This window comes from Notothenia coriiceps, unplaced genomic scaffold (genome assembly GCF_000735185.1).
Source record: "Notothenia coriiceps isolate Sejong01 unplaced genomic scaffold, NC01 NC01_scaffold00033885, whole genome shotgun sequence".
Lineage (NCBI taxonomy): Eukaryota > Metazoa > Chordata > Actinopteri > Perciformes > Nototheniidae > Notothenia > Notothenia coriiceps.
In genome coordinates this window covers 1-22,426 of record NW_011366586.1, presented here as the reverse complement: position 1 = coordinate 22,426, position 22,426 = coordinate 1, and the positions used below count along the sequence as shown (strand labels likewise).

The following is a 22,426-nucleotide window of genomic DNA, read 5'->3' as shown; positions in this document are numbered from 1 at the left end:
TCAGTCTTTGTGGGGACCTAGGAGTAAGTTAAGTCTGAAAAAGGAAGGACACTTTGTCAAGGTTTTTTAGCTGCGTTTATATTCAAGGTCAGACCAGGTCCCTACATGACATTTTAATAAGAAGTTAAATACAAGTCATAATACATATTGTATCTCATTCAGTCCTCAAAACATGCTGAACCTGTAATGTTCTTACAGTACAAGGTCTCACATGTGTGTAAGTGTACAAACAAACACAGATAGTATTCCAAAGAAGTTCTCTCCTGCGTTCCGTCCCAGCAGTTTTCCAGCACATTCGTTTAGATGTTTATACACTGTTGCCCATAAAGTTGGAATCCATTTTGTTTTCAGACACATTCCTCTTTTTATTCCTATTTGATTTTCACTGTGGTATCTTTGAAAGAGAATGATCAACGAAGTTTTGAGAAGATATACACTTTAACTGTCAAGAATAAATCACATTGTGCCAATCATTTCACGAGAAGAGGTACAAAAATACTTTATTCCAGCTTTATGGGCAACAGTGTATGTGTGTTTATGCGTTCAAACTCAGTCTTGGTGGGGACCTAGGAGAAGGGACCGTTTGAAAAGTGAGGACACTTTATCGAGTCTTTTTAGCCGCGTTTACACACAAGATCAGACCAGTTCCCTGTATTATAATGTCTCAAAATATGCTGAACAAAAAAGGTTCTGTTCTTAGAGTAGGTGTTTCCAAGTAGTCAAATATTTGTTTGTGTTGTGACTTGTGTATTGACAGTTTTAAATCAGGTCTCACGTCTAAAGTGTACAAAGAAATATGGATATTATTCCAATGTTTTTTTTCTCTGCGTTCCTTGACCAAGATGGTTTAAAGCACATTGGTTTAAATTTCATAGAATTGAAATAGAAGCCAAACAACATCCAACCTCGTTGTGTGCCAGTTATACTTTTGCCAGAGAAACTTTTCAGTGATATATTTCCTTTGGTTTTGGAGGGCATCTTTGTTTGTATGGCTGCATACAGATGGTTTGCTTCGGGCTCAACTCCTCTGCTTTACCCTTCTGTAAATCAATAACATCCCACTCACAGACACACCAGTGTCCAGTTACGGAAACATTTCCTGATGCTGCATTCTGTCCTGCTTTGGACAGAGCAGGATGGACAGCATGATGGAACGCCGAAAGAATTATTTTTAATTATGTCGGAAGCTTTTTGGACAAGTCCCAGCAGTGTTCTCAATGCGTCTGGAAGCCACCCGCCTGATTTACGCAGGTAGATGGCTAAAGAATAGAGGTCGTTAAGGAAATAAAGTGGTGGGGAGCAGTTACTGCAGTGATATTGTCTGCTGGCAGCACCATAGAAAACAAAAACCTTTCACTGGTGTGAAGCTGTCCAGTTAAAGATATTCTGCTTTTTGGGGTTTCGCTTTCCTGTAGTGTGTTATTTAGGTATTTGTATATGTATATGGCCTGCAAAGGCTATAATCCCAATATAATTCCCGCTAGAGGGAATTTCTCTCCCTGCCTGAAAAGCCTCAATAAAACCAGTGGACTCTGGATTTATCTGATGTTAAGAGTACTGTTATGGAATTGTCTTCATGTAAGCACATATTTCATAAGATAATGCCTCATGCTAATTTAAACTTGCAATTGCATATATTTTTTTCAATATTACTATTAAACTGGGGAATTTTTATAGTGAAATCCATTGGCTTATCTTTTTTCTTTTTCTTTAGTGACTCCCCCCTTAAAACAAGAAAAGTAGAAAATGTATTCTGCTGTTGGATCATTTGAAAGTCAGTAGCACATCTGCATTTCCTTGCATGTTTTTAGCTTCCATTCATTAACTGCACTGTGTTGTACAAATGAACATACTATGTGCAGCTAAGTAACATCACCTCACAAGATTTTTGATATTCAAGTTCAGATTGAAGTTCCACCCCTAGCTGTTTTGGGTAACTGACAACATGCCAAGTCATCTAAAATAGCTGTAACACTGCCACTGCTCAGGAAGCAGTGCGGCTGCTGAGGAAGCCACTTTTAAAAGTCAATGGGAATAATATGCAAAACCATTCATCACCAAACTGTAGGGAAGTTGCATGGATTCGATTAGAACAATGGAAGAACATAAAAATTGACACAGTACAAACCAAAATTGTACTTAACGTTCAACAAAGACTTTATGAACCTTGGCTTCAAAAAAGCGAACATTAATAAAAGCCCCTGTGCCCTCATATTGGCTGTTTCTGAGTACCAGCGTCTTTTAGATTTTTCCAATGAGGAGATAGCTCCTACCGTCGCATGAGAAAAAACACTTCACCAAACGTCTTTTTTTTCTGAGTGCTCTGCAATTTCTGTGTGAAAATATCTAAACTTTTCGAAAAAAGCACCATTAATGTCACGGTAGAAATTGGAGAAAAAGCCTGTTTTTGGCATGTTTTTCAGACTATCATAACAAAGACCAAAAAGCCAATTTGTTTGAGCAGATCGACCGGGCAAACACTGGATGCTGCTGCCGGTGTGTGTTCAACTTTTATTGTCCTCCCTTTTCATCGGCTGTCAAACTGAGTGGTGAAGCTCATCCATACAAAGTAGAGAGGAAGTATCTTCTGGTTTAGGGAACTTAGTGAAAAAACATTGTTGTACAAATATTGAATAGCACAAATAAACCATAAAAGGCAAGGGGGCATGTATGTCATACAAAAGAGGTGGTCAAGATATCTTTGTAAGGAACGCTGAGTGTAGGCTGTAGCTTTCGGAGCTTGGCACTCATTGTCCTTCCAAGCCCACCATCCAGGCTGTAGCAGCGGCGCTCAGTGCGAGGCTGTTTCTGGGACAATAGGCCTTGTGAAAGTGGGATTACTAAGCTCTAAAGCAGGAGGCTAATCAGACCCTTAATGACCCTCTGATGGATGGACTCACTCTCTCCTGAGCCCTGAGCCCTGAGCGGAGCTGCTGCTTGCCGGAATAGGAAGCAGGACCCTTGGCTTTCAATTACTGTCACAGGGAGAACACTTTGAGCCTCTGAAAGACCCTCGGGCTCTTCTGTTTCTCTGCAGCAATGGAAGGGAATTAGATATTTTTTTCTGATCATTCATCCAGCTTTGGTGGGCTAATGGCTCAGCTTTATTGTCAAAGATCGTTTAGGTCTTCTCCTGCTGAGCGCTTGGAGAATATGAAAATTATTTTTGGAAGATTCCTCTTTTTGGAAGATTCCTCTTTTTGGCGATACTGCACATCCAAAGCCTGTGATTACATTTTTCGATTGCTGTGATTTGTTTCTGTCAAGCTGGCGGTCACAGAGCCCTGATGTTTACTTTTGCTGCGTGGTCTGATTTCAAGACACCACAGCGGCATGTTTCATTTAGATTAAATTATAATATGTTATAAAGGTTAAATCTCCATTCTGTGACTTTCAACGGTTTGACGTGTCCATCACCCCTCGCCTCCTGGAATTATGGATTATGAGAGATGACAATGCCACTGTCATTACAAAAGCATGACCATTCTGGCCGGCTGCGAGCCAATGTTCTATGGATGGCGCCGACTCTTTATCTCGACAAAGTCATTTATTTCTGTTTTCGTGGACTGCAGCCAAAACCTCTCCATCCAGTACAACTCTATTTACAGTCCATCTCAGGCCTGCTGGCTCAAAGCCCTTCAAAGGTCTCTGATTATGCAATTTTCATGCATTTGTTCCCAAATTTGCTGCGGCCAAGGAGAGACTAATGTTGTTTAGGTGGTTTTTCCATGAAATACTTTTGGCCAACATAAGGGTGTGAACTTTTTGCATGCTGCATGGGCTAATGGCCTTCAATTATCCCAACCCCCTCACCTCCTGCCTATATTTAACACTAATAGATCATCAATTGATATCATTTTTATATATGTTATTGATTCTCTAAAAGTTGACTGCAATCTGATACATTTGCCATTTAGCTTGTTGGGGGTTTCCCTTTCCTGTAGTGTGCTATATAAGGTTTGGTGCATGTAAAATTTGTTTATGGAGTTTAAAAAATATATCCTTAGGAACGTGATATTGCATTTTTCTTTTTGCATGTATTGTTTATAACCCCCATATTAATTTGACAGCTTTTTAATTACCACATTTTTCTATTTTCTTAACTGAGAAAGCACCTTATCTGCGCTTATCTCTCAACAATCTGAAATTAAATCCTCCAAATTCCCTCTCAGAGGGAAAAATTACCAAGTGGAGTTGCAGCTGCAGGACAAAGAGCCAGAGGTCTGGGGAAATCAGGAGGATTGGCACATTTGTAAATCCTAAATGCTGTTTCTGGGTTTCTGAGAGCCCTTTAGAGACTTTGGTGTTCATCGGGAGAGGCTGATAATCTCCTTGATGATGTGGTCCTCTGAGTTAAAAGCCTGCCTTGCTGACTTGTGTGTTTCCTCTGCTTCTCGTCTGGAATGATTTTCCTGCTGCTACACTGAAATAGTGTGATATCGGATGAGCCACACGGCAGGCAGAAGAGCCACAGATGGCCGGCAGGTTGTTATCTGCAAACACAGACAGCCACACACGCACACACTCAAACTCTCACACACCTGGACACACTCTTGTAATCTATTATCACCCACTGCCACAGTGTTTCTGGCATTGCACTGATCTCCTGCAGAAAATAGCAAATGAACACGTTTTGGGTTAGTAGCCCATTTTCTGCTTCTTAATGCGAAAACAATCATTAATTTAATATCCACTTAGTTTCTAATAAGCCAACAAGTCTGCATTGATTCAAGTTATTGTTAATTTAATTATTTTGGTCTTACAATATGACAACCCAAAATGTGTTATTATTTAAGTTATAAACGAGCACTTTGCTCTGCATCGGCCAATTGGTTTGCCTTCAGACCCAGGTACCCCTAAACTAAAACCTGTTTGCTATCCTTGCCCCAAAATGGCTGAACGAGCTCCCAGTTGATATCAGGACAGCAGAGAGTCTATACATCCTCCGTCGCAGGCTGGAAACTCACCTGTTTGGACTTAACCTTGGCCAAACAGGTTTGTAAGTGCTCTTGTGTACGTAGCACTTACAAACGTTTGGCATTAAGGGAAGCTAATGCTTTGGCACTTAATCTAGTTGGGCTGATAGATAGAAAATGTACCTACAGGATTCTTGCTTTTCAGCAAAAAGCGTCAGCTAAGTTAAATGTAATATAATGTAATGTAAATCCTATTAGAAAGTGGTACCAAAGTGTTTTTCAATAGGCAAACGTTGCCTTAAACATGTCAGCTCTAATGGTAGTTGTATAGAAGTCTATGAGAAAATGACACCACTTCTCACTTGATTAATTACCTCAGTGATAGTTTTCGTAATGACTTAATGGTCTTAACTGCTTGTTTTAAGTCTTGTTCAATACAGCATGTACATTTTAATGTTGGTCCTATTCTGTTTAAAATGTAGGATTTTGTGTGCAGTGTATGCATTAAGGTGGGGCTACCCTCTGATTGACTGTTTGTTGGTCCATGATTTTTCGTAGATGTTGAACCCATTCATAGTGTGTTTTCAGTTCTGGAGGGTTAATTGGAATATTTGTGTCATGTTTAGTTGTACTTAGCTCCACCCTGTGATGTTGATTTTGATCCCTGAAAAACAAAGCTGCGTCTGTAAATGTACCAAATTCTGTAGCTACAGTAGCAGTAGTCCCAAACCAATGAGGGACGCCATGGTGGCCACTTCCACTTTTTATATTTGGAGTGTACAGTATATAATGAATTTAAATGCTATTGTTGTATACATGTGTACAGGGACCTTTAATTTAGTCCACATGTATCCTGTTGAGTAAGGGAAAGTCACATCACCTGTCAGCTAATGATGATTTTGTTGTGCATATCCAAAATGTTGGTAAAATAGGATCATTGTTTTCCAGTGTTTTCTTACTGTATAAGATTTTCCCAGGCAGTATCCAGTAAACTATTTTTGACACAGAGATGTAAGTGTGGAGCTAATGTTTACAGAATAAATAGCTGGTTGTGTTTTTCCATGCCCCAGAAGTGTGTCCTACCTGTTTGTATTCAAGCAGCAGGGTGACACAGTGAGTAAGAGAGTAGGAGGTCTAGTATCAAACCTTCCCTGACGGCAGGCATCTTCCCTGCTGATCAGTCCTCCAGCGACACTGAATCATCCACAGCTCCGTGAGTTTGCTGGGGAGGATCCTGCTCTTTGTTCTCTGCTTCGGAGGAGGGCGAGCAAAACGATGAGTTACTCTGTCTCAGGTCAATACAGCATCACCAAAACAAGTCAGATTCCAAAGTTGTGGTCTCAGACAGAGAAAGCACAGATTGATATATTACTTCCGATTGGTGGAGCTGACTCCAGGCTTAGCGCTCAGGTACGCTGCCTCTGATTGACAGGGCTTTACGACAGGCTCCTGGGACTCACAATCCTGAGGTTACAACAGATGTGGAATCAAACAAGCTGCACAAACTGTGACAAAACAAAGTGAAAGTGGCATCCGGCTGCACCCGAGGAACAAGGAGTCTGCTTTGATTTCTCTATATACCACATGGGGTTTCTCAGTATGAGTAATACTCAAACATATTGTTCAGTTCACTATGTTTGAGACTAAATTTAGATGAATAACCCTTGATTGTGTTACTGCACCTGCGGCTAATTCATGCTAACGTCATTGGCATCTGTTAAGCTCTTTGCTAGGGAAAAAAATGGCAAGCTGGAGAGGATATGTTTTAATTTCAAATGCTAACAAATCATCCTGTCAAAGTTTTCTTGTGGACTTTGTAGAACTGGCTGTATCAAAATGGAGGCCGACCACAATGTTAAACGTTTTCAAATTCATATTTGTGTGTTTCAGGCTGCTGACGCTCCACAAGTGATGTCCGTGCCAATGACCTGGGTAAAGGAAGGAGGCATGGTGCGCCTGGATAAAAAATACCTGCAGACTGACTACAAGGGAGTCAGCAGCGAAGACATCGTGTACACCATCGTCGTCTCAGACGGACAGCCTAAATATGGTACACCCTTTTTCACAAACATGTTATGCTTTCTCAAAAGATTCACATATTTAGAGATCTGCAAGATTGCATAATCTTCATCTTGGCTTCAGTTTGGTTGCAGTTTTTTTTCCTGCTTTTAAAAAACTATATTGTTGGGTTATCTTTTAACTGATATCAGGACATTTAAAAACATCCTCTTGGACTTTGAGAAACTGCGATGTTCGCTATTTTCTGTCATTTCATAGACCATACACCTAATCTAGAAAAATTATCAAAATATTTATCAATTATGATAATATTTGTTAGAGGCAGCCCTAGTTATTAGCCAATATAGAAGCCCAAAAAAACACAGCCATGTTTAATTTTTTTTTTAAAGCACTCCTGTCCTTGATCCTGGTTAGTTATCATCTGGACATTTGTTGACATTAAGTGAGAGAAACAGCTCAACCTTCCCCCTTTCTCTGTCTCAGGTGAGGTGGTGTTGGTATCCATGCCAGCTGATGGCCCCTCAGAAGGCTGGCGCCCGTTGCTAAGCGATGACCGAGGCTTCACGGCCACCACCTCCTTCACTCAGCAGGATGTAAACGATGGCACAGTCTGGTACCGCCACTTCGGCAGTGATTCAAATAGCGACTCCTTCCTGTTCCAGGTCAGTGCTGACTCGCATGATTTAATAAGTTCATTTTTTCTGAATTGTTTTTTGTGCTGTAATTGTAAGTTATTCAGGCTCACAAGAATACAGAGTGTTCAATAGCATATTTTATTATTTTCTTGTGATTTAGAAATGTAGTTGTGATCTCAGTTAAGTGCAACAGCAACGATCATGGACCATCAAAAGAAAACAACATTCACAAGCACATGCGGTTAGATGTTCACTACTCATTTAATCTATTTATTTAAGATGTTTTTTTGGGCCACCACTGCTTTTTTATTGAAGAGACAGAGTTGAAGGGTGGAGGTAAATGGTCCTGAGCCGGATTCTAAACCAGGTTCTCCAAGCAAAATAATTACCAAGTCTTGAAGCGGCCCTACTATGCTCTTTGGGTTTTCCCTTTCCTTATCGTTATATAGATTTGTGTGCATGTAAATGGTCTGCAAAGGCTTGAATCTCAAAGTTTCTCCAGAGGGAGTTTCTCTCCCACACTCGCTCCCCTGCCTGAAACGCCTGAACTGCCTGAAATTGGACTCATTTGTTTATCTTCGTAACATGGTGACATCACTATGTTACACTTTCGCTTGTATAGGCTAGTGCTCCAACACATTGTATGTGATAGGCTGAGGGGCGGGACATCTCTAAGCGGTTGAGCAATCATAACAGAGCTGGCCAGCTAACCAATCCGAGCAGACTGCGCTCTGGTTTCAGACAGAGGGTGAAAAGAGGTGCTGCAGCACAGGCAGTATGAGAAAAATAAAGACCTTTGCAAAGTGTCCTTTAGTGTGATGGCAATAATAAATACTACCCGCTTTGTTGTTATAATTGACGTATTATAATTCATAATTCTAAATTCTCAGAATGAAATGATTTCAAAAGAAAGACAAATGTTAAAGAGAAAGTTACAAATTGCTAATTGAAATATTAGCTTCATTTGTTTGACTTTTAAACTAATGGATAAAGGCACCAGCTGAATCTTGAGTTCACCTGCAGTACAGTAGGCCATTATATAAAGTAGTTTGTACACTATCGGGATAAACACATGACAAGGTTGTTTTTTATCCTTCATTTGGGTGCGTAGTACTGTACGTATACAGGTTGGGATAAATCCTCCGTGGGACGAGGAAACCTCAGGAGACCATTAAAAGAACGTCTCACTCTGAAAGAAAAGGGGGGAGATGGTGACACAGATGCGTTTCGTCGCTCCTGCTGTTTTCTCTCTCTCCGCAGTGTTATTTGAAGTTCACGCTGTTACTCGTGTTCCCATGTTCCCCTTTGTTTACCTCTCCTCCATCTCCAGCACGTCTCCTCCTGGCTTGATTTATTTCTTCCTCCCTTCTCCTCCTCTTGTCTCTCCTTTTCACCTCTATCTGCCTCCACTTTTATTTGTATTATTACCATGAAATTGTATCTATGCGGTTTATAGGAACCCTCTAAAATATGTTCTCTGTTTTGTAATACACAACTAGTCGCTGCTCGCCGCTGAGAAGTTATTTTATTAGGGACCACATTGTGTGTTTCCTTTGCATCCTTACTTCTTTTCTTTTCTGCAGTGGATTTGTTCTTCCTTAGTTCAGGCTTGGCTACAAACTTAATGTCTGACTCTTAGGCACTTCAAAGCGACTTATCTTGATTAGCACTAATGACCCCAAATTACTCGCAAATTGGCTCCCGATCCGATACAATCCCAGTTAAACCGATGCAGCATTCATCACGGCGCAGTTAGAGCGTTTTCATGCCACTCTTCACCTCCGCCGCATTAGAAAAACAAAAGAGGCAGCCAAGAGCTTGCAGCGACATCTAATCATCTCTCTCCCTCCGTCCAGCCACCCACATTTTGGCTCCATCCATCAGGGCAAATGTGTTTCAATTACACAGTGCTGGATTCGGATAAAATCCTCAAGTGTCTCATCATTTTGACAGGAAGTAAGAATGCAGAGGGGGGAGAGAAGAGGCTGAAGGCCCGGCCACAAACTGGAAGCGTTTGTGCTGTTGTCAGACGTGGTGATTATACTTGACAGTTTGTCAGGGTGGTATTATTGTGCTCCTAAGTTTTTGGTCAAAGTGCTTGTCGCCTTGAAATGATTGATTTAAAAAAATATCTGCTCCTGCAACTTGGAGCTAAACAAAAGTGGGCCGGACAGCACTCCTTATGTTTTCGCACACATCGCATACATCTTTATTTGAAGCAGTGAGATGGTAGTTTGATCTTAGAGTGAAAATATGTTCCTTTTATTGAAAATGTATTTTTTTGGGGAACCAGTGCCTTTGTTGAAAGGAGTAGACAGATGGGATGACATGCGGCAAATACGGAAACCTATGAGTTCTAGTATCGTCCAATGTGAAAGCCCGGTATACCCTAACACCTTAGCAGCAGCAGAAACTCAAACAGGAACATTCCTGTTGTGCCACTATGAAGTTGAGAAAAGTTTACAAAAAATGCAGCTTACTTTGCAGCTATCAGAAAATAGGATCCGTACACTGTATTAAGAGCTTGTAGATATTTTAATCCTGCAATTTTTCCAAAAAGATCTTCAGCTAGCAATGTCAACACCCTGTCCTATTATTAGTATATATTGACTAGTGACTAGCGGCCCATTCATTTTAATCTTTTTTCCTCACACTTGACCTGTTTCTATCATCTGCCTCATGGACTGAAAATATGCTAGAAAGAAAAAAGGGACTTCTATATTAAAGAGCCTCATGGTATATACACTAATTAACAAAGGATTTCTTCCCTGTCCCCTCGTAAAAAGGGGCATTTTTCACTCAGTTTCAAACGTATTGGGGTGTTTGCAGTGTCAAATCTTTAGTGTTTTGTGAATCCGACCTTGATGCACGAATCAGAGCGCTGTCTGTGGCCACAATCCGTTATTATTCAATTTAGTATTTAAAGCTGCAGGTCTCCAGATGGAAACAAAAGGAAACTGTTGCAAAATGAAGTCAACTGCACTCATTTGACCTGATGACAGTAAACTACAAACAACAGCCACATCTTTATTTGGTAAACAGAGCCTCATAATCCCTGAAAATGAATGCTATTTTAACTGTTGTGATTTCAAAGAGATCCATGTATACTCCCATTTGCCGTGTACCTTTATTCATACATTTTCTTTTATTATTATAAGTTATTAATTTTGATTTCGGACAGCTTTACCCCGCACAGTTACCTGTACTTTCCATAAAGTGGCAGTCCAAAGGGGGAACATGCACCTGTTTTAAGAAAAAACAAAACATCCTGAGATAAATTGAAAGAAAAATACCCACAATTCCCTGATTTAAGATGTGACACATTTCATTTGTGTTGGTCAGGGTGATTTGTTGCATTAGGGTGTATATAACGTATTATACGTACGTGATTTTATGTTGAATTGAATCAACCAAATAATCCATAATGTATCTGCCATGCCACCTCCTATAAATCTAGCTGACTCAGTACTGACTTTGATGGTAACACCATTACTCGTGCTCGATGGCGCTGACTCCAGGCTTCACACGCTCGTTACATTACTTCTGAGTGACAGAGCTGACTCCAAGTTCTCGAACTCAAATGCCAACAAATGCCACTGATGTGACAGGAACAAGCAGCCGCAGCGGAATTAGGAAATGAGGACAGAAATGGTCTTTAAGAAGGAACAAGCAAGGCTGCAGCTGTTGCTCGTATACAGCAAATCAGTTCGAAAAAGCAGTTATATATTGTGGACAGCTTGAGTAAGAGAAATATAGCACCAGTTTAAGATAAAAGTTACATTAAAACGGACTACTTTAAGAAGCGTGAGCAGAAAGCAGTAGAGCCAAATATCAAAGTGTAGTTTGAATCTAGTCATTTAGGCGGAGGGGATTACACAAATCCAAAAGATTCTGCCTCACTAATCAGTTATTAAATTAACATAATCTTACATTCTAATTTAAATCATCAGCTGCATTATAAGCAAGGAAAAGAGCAAAGGTCATGACCTCAGCACAGTGCTGGAAAGGAAACACTGTTGAAGAGCAGGAAGACGAAAAAGAGAAAGAGAAAAGGGGCTCTATACAGTATACTGTATATTAGGGCTGCTCGATTATGACAAAAATCATAATCTCGATTATTTGGGTCAATAATTGAAATGACTATTATTCATTATCCAAGGATTATCCATTTACTTTGAAAACATCCATTTATTGAAAAACAGTTGATTATCCTGAACTTTAAGTATAATTCAACTGAAAAACCAATAAAAAAAAATAAAAAAGATAATCGTTTTATTTTGATTATGTTGTTTTCATAATCGTTGCAAGCCAAAATCCTAATTGCGATTGAAATATGATTAATTGAGCAGCCCTACTGTATATACCTTAATAATTAAGTGAAAATGTTAATGTTACACCTGACAACAAAAAGGGAGAATCAAACATTTACTTACCACTTAACTTGGATTTTTTCCCCTCTGTCGACGTGTTGAAAACCTCTTATATTAAATATAAAGGGGCCCTATTATGCTCATTTATCAGGTTCATTTGTGTATGTTGTGCTTCCAATGTGACATGTCTCCATGCTTTAATGTTCAAAAAGCTCTTTATTTTTCTCATACAGCCTGTGCTGCAGCACCTCTTTTCACCCTCTGTCTGAAACCAGAGCCCAGTCTGCTCTGATTGGTTAGCTGGCCAACTCTGTTGTGATTGGTCAACCGCTTAGAGTTGTCCGGCCCCTTTGCCTATCATTTACAATGTGTTGGAGCGCTAGCCAATAGAAGCGCAAGTTTTAAATAGTGATGTCGCTATGTTCCAGAAGTAAATCAAGGAGTCCAATGGAGGCGTTTCAGGAAGTGTGTGGGACTTTAAATAAAAAAGTCCCACTGAATGCTGGGTATTCTTTTAAATTTACTGAAAGATCAGAATGGTTCAAGATGGTTAAATAACACCTTTATGCACCCTGTTGTATACTTTACATTTTCAAACAGATACTGAAAAGTAATCAGGGGCTAAGTAGTTGAGGTACGAGAGAATCTGCCTGGATACAGATAGCTACATATGCATGACAATGACATCATTATATCTCCTTTATTCATAAGTTTCTGTGTTTGTCCCTGCAGTGCAGCCTGATGAGTCCCATTTACACACTGTCACATGTTTTCATCACATCTGCTGTATCTCACTTTCTCGAGAACCTGTCATCAGCTCTTTCACTTTTAAATTGTTTATAATACCTGAGCCAGTTAACAGCCAAGAAAAACTTTCATTGAGATAATGTGCTTGCTAAAATACATCAAACTTCAACATAGGAGAAGTTCAGGAGAGTAGAGGTGAATCTAAAGTGTTTTCTCTAACATAAGGTGTGTGTTTGTGTGTGTGCAGGTTTCCACAGAGGCATCCCAGGTTATTCAGAGCGATGCTCAGACCTTTACCATAGGAGTCCTGCCTCAGAGCCCAGGATTCCCCCAGCTGGCCCCTGACTGCGATCTACAGGTCACGGTAAGGGACAAAAGTTTACCAAAAATCAGATAGGAGTTTGAAACAGTGTAATGTAACAGTACCATTACAGTGGGAGTGCATTGAGTCATAACTCAGCTATGAAAGCAGAGGTCTAGGGGAGAATATTGCAAGCACAAATTCAAGAGAACAACTTTTGGAGGGCCTTAATTTAATAAAAAGAGTTTGGGGACAAAAATGCATGATTGTGCATATGAACAAATACTGTATGTGGACACCACACTCACTTTTTCCTGTATTATATTAGCATAAATCCCATAAAGTTATGAAATAAAGAAACCATCATCATTACCTATCCATCAAAAGTCCACATTTCTATTTTACTGTCAAATATAATGAATACAATCTTAGCTGTCAGCTGCATACAGATCAAAAAGCTCTTAAGAATAATCAAGTATTAAGAATAATCCCCTTTTTTATCAAATAAAGACAATAGAAAATATCCCTATTGCCCCGTCAATGAGCTGCTGATATTGAGATGGTCAAGTGCGCATGTAACCAAGTCAAGGTGCATTGTGGGACATATTTATGGAGTGTATAGGGTCATGGAACTGTATGCATTATATTATTTGCAAGCTCTCGCGGGCCCAAACAAACATTGGGGCGGCCGGATTTGGCCTGCGGGCCTTGAGTTTGACATATCTGATGTCAAGTGTCTTTAACCCAGAAATAATGTCAGTATCCTGGGGGATACAGTCATATGACAGGCTGTGTCCATGTGTAAAATGGGTGTAATAACAGTGTTATTAGGGTGTATTATTGGTGTAACACGGGTCTAATATGGGTTTATTTACAGTGTACTATAGGTAAAATAACAGTGTAACATGGTTATAATAAGGGTGAAATATTGGGGTAACCTGGGTGTATGAATGCGTGATATGGGTGTAATAGCAGTGTAATATGGGTGAAATTTAGAAATTAGCAATCAATGTGTTTTCCAAGATATTTATATGTGACCTTAAAACGCCCTATACTGTATAAATGTATCATTACTTAAAAGCAATACATGGGCATCAGTTTAACATACATATTCTTTGTGAATTCTTAAACACATTAGAATTATCTTCCTTGTATATTATTATATTAATTTAATCTTGCATTTGCACTAGAGGCCAACCACTGCTTTAGAAATACTGTCCAATACAAAAACACATACTATGAGTACCTCAACAGAGCACACCTGTCAGTAATCATTTATGATGTGCAATAACTTTCTAGATATTTATTTTTAAAAGTTTGTATTACTAGTTCTCAAACCTGGGAATCCCAATATGCTCAATCTGGCTCATTGAAGTCAGACTGACCTTAGCTCACTTTATTTTAGACTCCCCTGGTTTCACCGTCCAGTAAGTCTGTTTCTATTTGGAACTGCACATGGATCCCTCAGCTATCACAATAATCATATGGGGTGTATCGCTGCAGGAAGATATAGTTGCCGTCTCATCTCAGAGTGTGTGTGTGTGTGTGTGTGTGTGTCTAGATCGGAAGAGCGGTTCAGCNTTGGAACTGCACATGGATCCCTCAGCTATCACAATAATCATATGGGGTGTATCGCTGCAGGAAGATATAGTTGCCGTCTCATCTCAGAGTGTGTGTGTGTGTGTGTGTGTGTGTGTGTGTGTGTGTGTGTGTGTGTGTGTGTGTGTGTGTGTGTGTGTGTGTGTGTGTGTGTGCAGGCGCTGGAGGATCGGGTAACAGAGATAACGCCTTCAGCTCTGTCCTTCGTGGACTCTGAGACTCCCAGCGAGAAGCTCATCTACAACATCACCAAACCCTTGCCACAAGGACAAGGTACACACACACACACACACACACACACACACACACACACACACACACACACACACACACACACACACACACACGCACACACGCACACACACACACACCTCGACTCTTATAATGTGAACAGCTCTAAAAGGATTAAAATCTAAGTTCTGTCAAGGGGCAGGCTCATTATAATTAACATTTAAGGGCTTCTGACCTTCTGACTATAATTCCTTGAGTTAATGTTTTATACTCTACCTTTTGTAACCCTTAAAATATGTTTTGTATCCTTAGGGATACAGTCATTTGACAGACTGTGTCCTTTTAAATGTGGTTGTGATAACAGTGTAATTAGGATTTAATATGGGTTTAATTGGGGTATATCAGTGTAATATGGGTGAAATATTGATGTTAGATGGGTGTAATATGGGTTTAATAACAGTGTCATATGGATGTCATGTAGACATAAAAGTTGATGATTTCAAATGATTGTATAAGTAATTAAGTAGAAGTTTATTGCCTTGCTCACATGTTTACACAGACTTGGTGTATCATTTCCAGCTCTCCGTCTAATGAAAGGAAAAAACGATTTACAATAGGTCGTATTCATCAACTAATGGGCTGATACATCTGGGAAGAATTTTTTTTTGAACAGAGCCATTGAGGGGGAGTAAAGAGTCAGATTAAGCAGCAGCCGTTTGTCATGAACGTTTTATTTTCTGAAATTAGATTGGAGACATTTGTTCTGAGTTAAAATCCCTCTCTAAAGCCTCTTTCAACTTTCCATCTACAGTTTTGTGTTATCCATCCAAAACAACGTTGGGTTTTTGGACTTTTCTCTATCTGTTGAGCAAAAAAAGATTATTTCTGCCCCTCAGAACACACTGTATTTATCTTTAAGATGCCTGTTTCCTGCTGTGTCTGCAGGTGCGATCGAGCATGTGGACAGGCCGAACACACCGGTGACACATTTCACTCAGGCGGACGTCAACGATGGCAAGATCCTCTACAGACCCCCTCCGGCCCCTTCACACCTGCAGGAGCTCTACCAGTACTCCTTCATTGGTGAGACACACACGCACAGTTAGAGTGAGGAGTGTGTGGGAGGGAAAGAACCCAAAAAAGCATAATAGGGCCCCTTTAGGAAAATAGATCAAATGAGTTGTTATGAAACTAAATAAGTTTAAAAAAAAGTCAATGTTAACTATGGTTTCACGCGTTAAACTGCTTGTTTGTTCGACAGAATAATCCTCTATTGGATGTAATGGTGAGGAAAATTCCCCAACAGGCTTTATACAAGAAAATATTTTTCATGATGACACTCAACACACCTAGTTTTATCCTTCTCATTAAATGGATGTGAAGTAGTCTTCTTTGATAGAGCCTTTGCTGCAGGGTCACAGGTTTCACCCTTTGCCAAAACAGATTCTAACAGTTTACCTTATGGCAATGGCTTCATTCCTTTACATATTTCCTTTATTAGGATCTCTACTCGGATATTCTTACACACAAACTTCTCTGCCTCGGTCTTGTTGGTCAACTACTCTTAATCTTAAAGTAATGTCCATTATCCTGCTCGTATTGTTACATAACACACTTATGAATATGAATAAATATATTTGTATCCGCTGAATGTGGATAGTGATAGCCTATGTGAAAATGAACTAAATTAGTTCAGAAAGTCTCATATTGCCCAAAATAAAAACACCTTGGTTCACCGTAGGATCTAGTTCATAAAAATAAAGCATCACAGAGTCTGTCAAATGAAAATCTGCATGCAGTCACATGTTTTTGTTCTGATTTATTAAACCACTCTGGATTTTTACATCCAATCAAACGTAATTAATCTGAACAGGCAGCAGTGGCAGGGTTTATTTTTAAACAGTTTTTAGCTGAGCAGCCACGTATTGGTCTGAGCAGTCTGCCGTTATCCACCACAAACACTTTCTGTGGAAACCAAATAAGAACTCCAGCTTAAAACACTGAATAGCTTTTCTAAATTCACCGCTTAAAACCTTCAGACCTCAGAGCATGTTATTTTCAAGTGATTAAGTATTCAAAGAGCGGCTGCAAGCTCTCAATTACTCATGATGGAATACTTCACCTACTCATGTCCTGCGTAATGGTACATCTCAAATTACTTAAGTGATTATTTGAGTCACTTTTGGCTCTAGAGCAGCGGTTTTCAAAGTTTGAGGCACGCCTCCCCGGGGGAGCACCAGAGAGCTTCAGGGGAGGCGCAGCGTGAGAAAAAAATAAAGAGAAACAGTGAAATCTAGCTAGTTAACTTCAGCTGACTTTATGCGAGCGGCAACATGGATCGATTTTTAGTGAAGTTACCTAAAGTGAGAGAAGTTTCCTCGCGATTGAGAAAATGGAGGAAGTATGACCACGATTATTTGAAGCTAGGATTTTCATGGACCGGTCCTGGCAGAGGCGGACTGGCCATCTGTGTGTTCTGGAGAATCACAGAACGGCCGGTCGTCAGCCGGTCGTCAGCGGGCCGTTGACGGCCGGCACCGCTCTTTATTTTAATTGTAATAATACTTACTTTGATCAAAAGCAAGTACGGGGCAAGGCTGCAGCCAGAGGATGATCTGCGTTTATTCCTGTCTACATTGCATCCCCGCATCATCCGCCTGTGCGCATCAAAGACGCAGACTCATTGTTCCCACTAAAGTAGGGGATGAGTGTAATAAGGAGGCAAAGTGTGTGTTGCCGGGAGCATATAAGGATTTATCCACGATGTTGAAAATGTTAAAAATGTTTTTAAAAAATGTTAAAAACATAAAGATAAAAAGGGTTTAAAAAAGTTATTGTTTAATGTTTTAAGGAGGTGACGCTACTCAGCCAATCAAATCGGTGCAGTCAGTGAGTCAGCACGATATCCAAACACACAGAGACGAGACGAGAGGAGAGAAACAGTCGGAGTCATTTCAAATGGCGTGCTCAAAAAAGAGAAAGGTAGACAGCGAAAACAGACATTTAATGACATGTTCTCTTACTGGACCTCTTTGAAATGCAATTGAATACCCCTACATTATAGCAACAACAACAACAACAACAACAATAATAATAATAATAGCAATGATAATTGGGAGGGGGTGGCGCGGCTGTTCTTATGTTCTCTGAGGGGAGGCTCACCTTCCCACACTTTGAAAACCCCTGCTCTAGAGGATTGTTGCCCATAACTTGGACCCACTGTATCAGCTCGTACTGCCCTCGCTGAGCACAGGTCTGCGACCTTGGGCTGCTGTGCTCTGTGTTTTCTCTCCTTATTCCTGCCTGTTGGCGTCAGCTGATAGAGGTTTTACAGTGCTCTGCCTGTTTTATCTTGTTCTGCACAATGTTGAATACTCTCTCTGAACCAGCTAAATGCATGGGACTTGGTGAGAGATCTTACGAGTTGGTTTGGGCCAGCCCTGTGTCACCTCCTGGCTCCAGCACATGTCTTTGTCAGTCCTCTGGCCGTAACTTTCATTCTTCAGTGTTTGCCATCAAGTTCCAGCTCTCCCGTGACTCATTGTGTTTCGACTCCATGCTCCAGAAGTTTCCATTACAAGGACAGCTTTTTAACATATTGCCTGCAATACAAACAACCAGAGACAATGTATCTTCGTTGTGTTTGTTAGCAGATGCTATCATGTGAGATATGGGAACATTTCAAGCGTAATGCACTTGCAACTTCAGTCCATACCATTTTTATTTCGCCCCTCAGTGTCGATCTCTCCGAAGGTCACTTGACTTTTAGAGAATTGTTTTTGTTAGTTGTTTACCTTTTTTTAATGGATGTTTGTCCGAACTGCACAGTATGAACATGTTCGTGAATTTAAAACACAAAGTTGTTTTTTTACATAAATAAAACACCTTCAATCTAACGGCAGTTCTTTTTAAATCAAAGGAAATTAAAAAACACAATTAAAAATATGAGTGGCAGCACAGCTTCTCTGGGACACAGAAAACTGCCCTTTTTACGTCAAATAAAATAATTATAAAAAATAACGATTTGAAATACATTTGGCTCAATTTATTTGATTCAATTCATATGAACTTAAACCGGCTTTGATCAGACGTTTAACAACAAACTTGTGTGATGAGTATGTTTTACTGTTAGAGGGTTCAAAATCATATCTTAGTTATTTTTATATTTCATATGCTTTTTAAAGATAACTCATAATCCAAGATCAAAGATGACTTTATTTTCTCTTCTCCAGAGGAAGGCTTTAGAGCAGTAAATCACCCACATTGCCTCCTGACTTTTATGCATTATAGCAACATCGTTCAGTTTTTATGTTCACTGCAACGCCCTGTCAGCTCTGCCTCCATCCACTGTTTTTTACTTTTATCACCTCACAGCTTTAAAATGTTATATTTCTTTTAACCCCAACAGGTCTGCCCGAGTCGCTGAGTGTCTATTTCACAGGTAAACACTTCATTCTCCTCTATTTAGTGAGAAGAAGAGGAGGAAACTCTTCTTCATCCTTCCATCCTTAGTCTCATTTTCCCTCCTCAGCGCCTTCTCTGACCTCAATCATCTCCCTTATATTTCTACCTGAAATATTGATCCTCTCGTTCCTCAATCTTCTCCTCTTTGTTCTCCTCGTTCCATCTTCACTTCCGTTGCGTTTTCTTTTTTCTTGTTTTGACGTTTTTTTCTCACTTAATTATCTCTTGTTGCTCCTCTTCCCTGACCTCAATGTATCCTGCTTTTTTCTCACTGTCGTCCTGTACTTCCTACCTTTGATTTCTTTCATTTTCTCTCCTCTCTTGATCTCTCCTTCTCTGTTTCCCCTTCCTTTCCTTTTAATCTTCACCATAAGGGTCCTTTTCTCTTTCCTCCCATTGGGCTTTTGTCTCATCTTCAGCCTCCCATCATTTTTTATCCTTGCGACGACGCTATTGCTCTCATCTTCTCCCATTCCCATTTTTCTCTTTTCAATTTTTCTTTACCTCTTCTTCTGTATTTCACCTCGGTCACTGTTGCACTGATCTCTCCAGCTTGTGATCTTCAGATCCTCTCAGATTTTTGGTTTGAAGTTCTTGACCTTTAACCTGAGAAGAAAACGTCTCCTCTGTTAACTGGACGTTTGATAAAAGTGCCTCTACACTCTGCACTCAATCCTCAACAGTATTCATTCGGGAAATGAGTCTTTCCCAAATGACAACACCAAAGTGCTTTTAGCTTTAGTATACGACCTGAGGCGTACACACACACACACACACACACACACACACACACACACACACACACACACACACACACACACACACACACTCACTCTATCCATCCTCCTTCACTTCTGACTAAGTAAAAGGTTTGTTTTGTTGGCAGCCAGTAAGAAGTGCAAGAACAGTTATCAACAGTCTGCTCTGTGGTGGCACTAAAGATACAAGTAGTCCCTCTGTGGTGCTTAACTTGAGTATTTAAAATGTCTGCAAGGTTATGTTTCTACAAATCTTAGAGGGAAAAATGGCGTCAAATAATTAGTTGATCAACAAGTACCTTTTAATTATTTTAAGTATATAAATTATCTATATCTTTTTTTTTTATTAAATACTGTTGGTTCACTATGGGCTCAGGGAAAATATGATGACGCATTTAAAAAATGTCTTGAATTTGAATCCGAGGTTACGCAATGCCTAGCCTATTGATAAGGCATTAATTTATTTCATATTTCATAAGAGCATTGTTTAAAGCACATGCATAGGCCTAAAGCTTCAATACGTTTAGTATTTGATTCAAGTTTTATATCAAAGTCAGTTCCACTAATTAAATGAATTAAACACAAACAAAAATAGATATGGTCTAACCCTTACTTGTTGATAAAGTTCAGTGACTTACCTTCTGGACAAAGATATCACTGAGTTTGCTAGCTAACGTGGAGGGAAAGCAATCGTCAGTTACATATTCTCTGACCCCCCCACCCCCTCCCTCAGTGAGGCAGATGTGTTCGCTACCTCCCCAGGTGCTTTTTCATTACTGTTTTATGACGAGACTGGCAAGACTATATATGTGTTATAGGTTACCTGGAATATAGAAGAGACGTCATGTCCTGACTGGTTAAAATACAGAGATTGTAACAGGCAGCAGGTTATTGCCAGCGCTCCATACAGTTTCAATCAGGCATGATAATTGCAGTGGCTCTACGCTAATTTGGCTAATTTATTATAGAAAATGATTGGAGTCACGCAGAAATGGCATGTATGACACAGATCAATGGAGAAATCTTGCATGAAAATTATTTTACTTTTTGTTACAGCCATATGTGACAGGTGACGCTCCCTATGCCCCCCCTGATCACATTTGCACAAAAATACTACTTATTTACTGTTTAGATCAGGAATGCGTATATTGATCTTTTGATATACTTATTTTGCAACAAAATAAGGAAGGAAAATGCTGTTTGCGTGTTTAAGTAGCAGTCGCTCTGTAAAAGGGCCCATTCATTGCAACGAGTAGTTTAAAACTCAATTGGAAGAGTATTGGAAGTATGTCGACACATCAAATTCTTAATTTCCCTTTTCAGACTAAACTATTTAATTGTTCACCAGGAAAACTTGCACAAACATTTGAAAAAATTGTTAATAAATAAAATCAGTTATACCAATTATCCACTATGTAAATCTCAAAGTAATACAGTACATTTTTATATCCGAATGTGATAATTGGTTTCAGTTAGCTGATGTTTGTTCTTGTTGAAGTGCCAAGTGGAGCCAATGGAGCAGAACAAAAAGCATTTAACAAGCTTCCACCTGAATCCCTGATCAATTGTTTCCGCAGTTTGGTTAATTGATTCGTATAAATGTTTAATTGAAGCCCCTGTTATCGTCTGTGTTTTCCTTTCGTTCCCAAATGAATAAACCTGTGTTAAGTGATTCAACTGGAACAAACTGATTAGTTTTTACCTCCCAGTTTTACTCATTCAGAATAATCCTCAGTAAAGCAGCTGTGGAGACCATTAATATCATGTGTGTGTGTGTGTGTGTGTTTCTCTCAGAAAGTCTTTGTTTATATGATTACTGATTTCCCTGTCTGTGTTTTCTCTGCCCCTGTTTACTGACTGTGTGTTGCAGTGTCTGACGGTGAACACACCACTCCTGAGTTGGACTTTGCCGTCCTGCTGCTGTCCAACCATCAGCAGCCGCCGGTGTTCCAGATCCTGGACCCGCTGCTGGAGGTCAGCCTGGGAGGAGAGGCCAACATAGGTAAGAGAAGAACACACACACAAACACACACACATAGTTGGGGGCCTAGGGGGGAAAAAAGGACCGTTTGGTTCAGATTCTCGCAAATTCTTCAAATTTGGCACAGATGTTGTCCATACCGTACTTAATCATTTTAAGATGGGTGCCAAGATTGGCGCCCCATGGTACTGCCATATTGCGCAATCCAATATGGCTGCCACCCGAAAAAAACAAAAAGGCCTAGAATCATAAATGATACCACTTTTTAGGGGTTTTCTGGGCCGTAAAATCTGATTCTGGTGTTATTTAAATGATTTGAGGTCAAGATTACCCCTCAAGGTCAAGTTTACTCATCAAAGTTAGTATATAAAGGTAATATCGGGGTAAAATTCAGTATTTCTGGTG

At 39.9% G+C, this 22,426-nt stretch overlaps 1 protein-coding gene across 1 annotated transcript in view; it reads left to right on the top strand.

Moving 5' to 3' along the window:
• Nucleotides 1-22,042, top strand: part of LOC104961863 (extracellular matrix protein FRAS1-like) — a gene marked incomplete at its 3' end in the record, with an annotated part of 65,222 nt that extends 43,180 nt beyond the window's left edge. The window contains exons 8-14 of the mRNA XM_010790208.1: nt 6,807-6,966; nt 7,419-7,597; nt 12,935-13,051; nt 14,746-14,860; nt 15,764-15,901; nt 19,227-19,259; nt 21,911-22,042. Coding sequence (XP_010788510.1) covers nt 6,807-6,966; nt 7,419-7,597; nt 12,935-13,051; nt 14,746-14,860; nt 15,764-15,901; nt 19,227-19,259; nt 21,911-22,042 — 874 coding nt within the window. The remainder of the gene's footprint in view (nt 1-6,806; nt 6,967-7,418; nt 7,598-12,934; nt 13,052-14,745; nt 14,861-15,763; nt 15,902-19,226; nt 19,260-21,910) is intronic.
• Nucleotides 22,043-22,426: the final 384 nt, after the last annotated feature.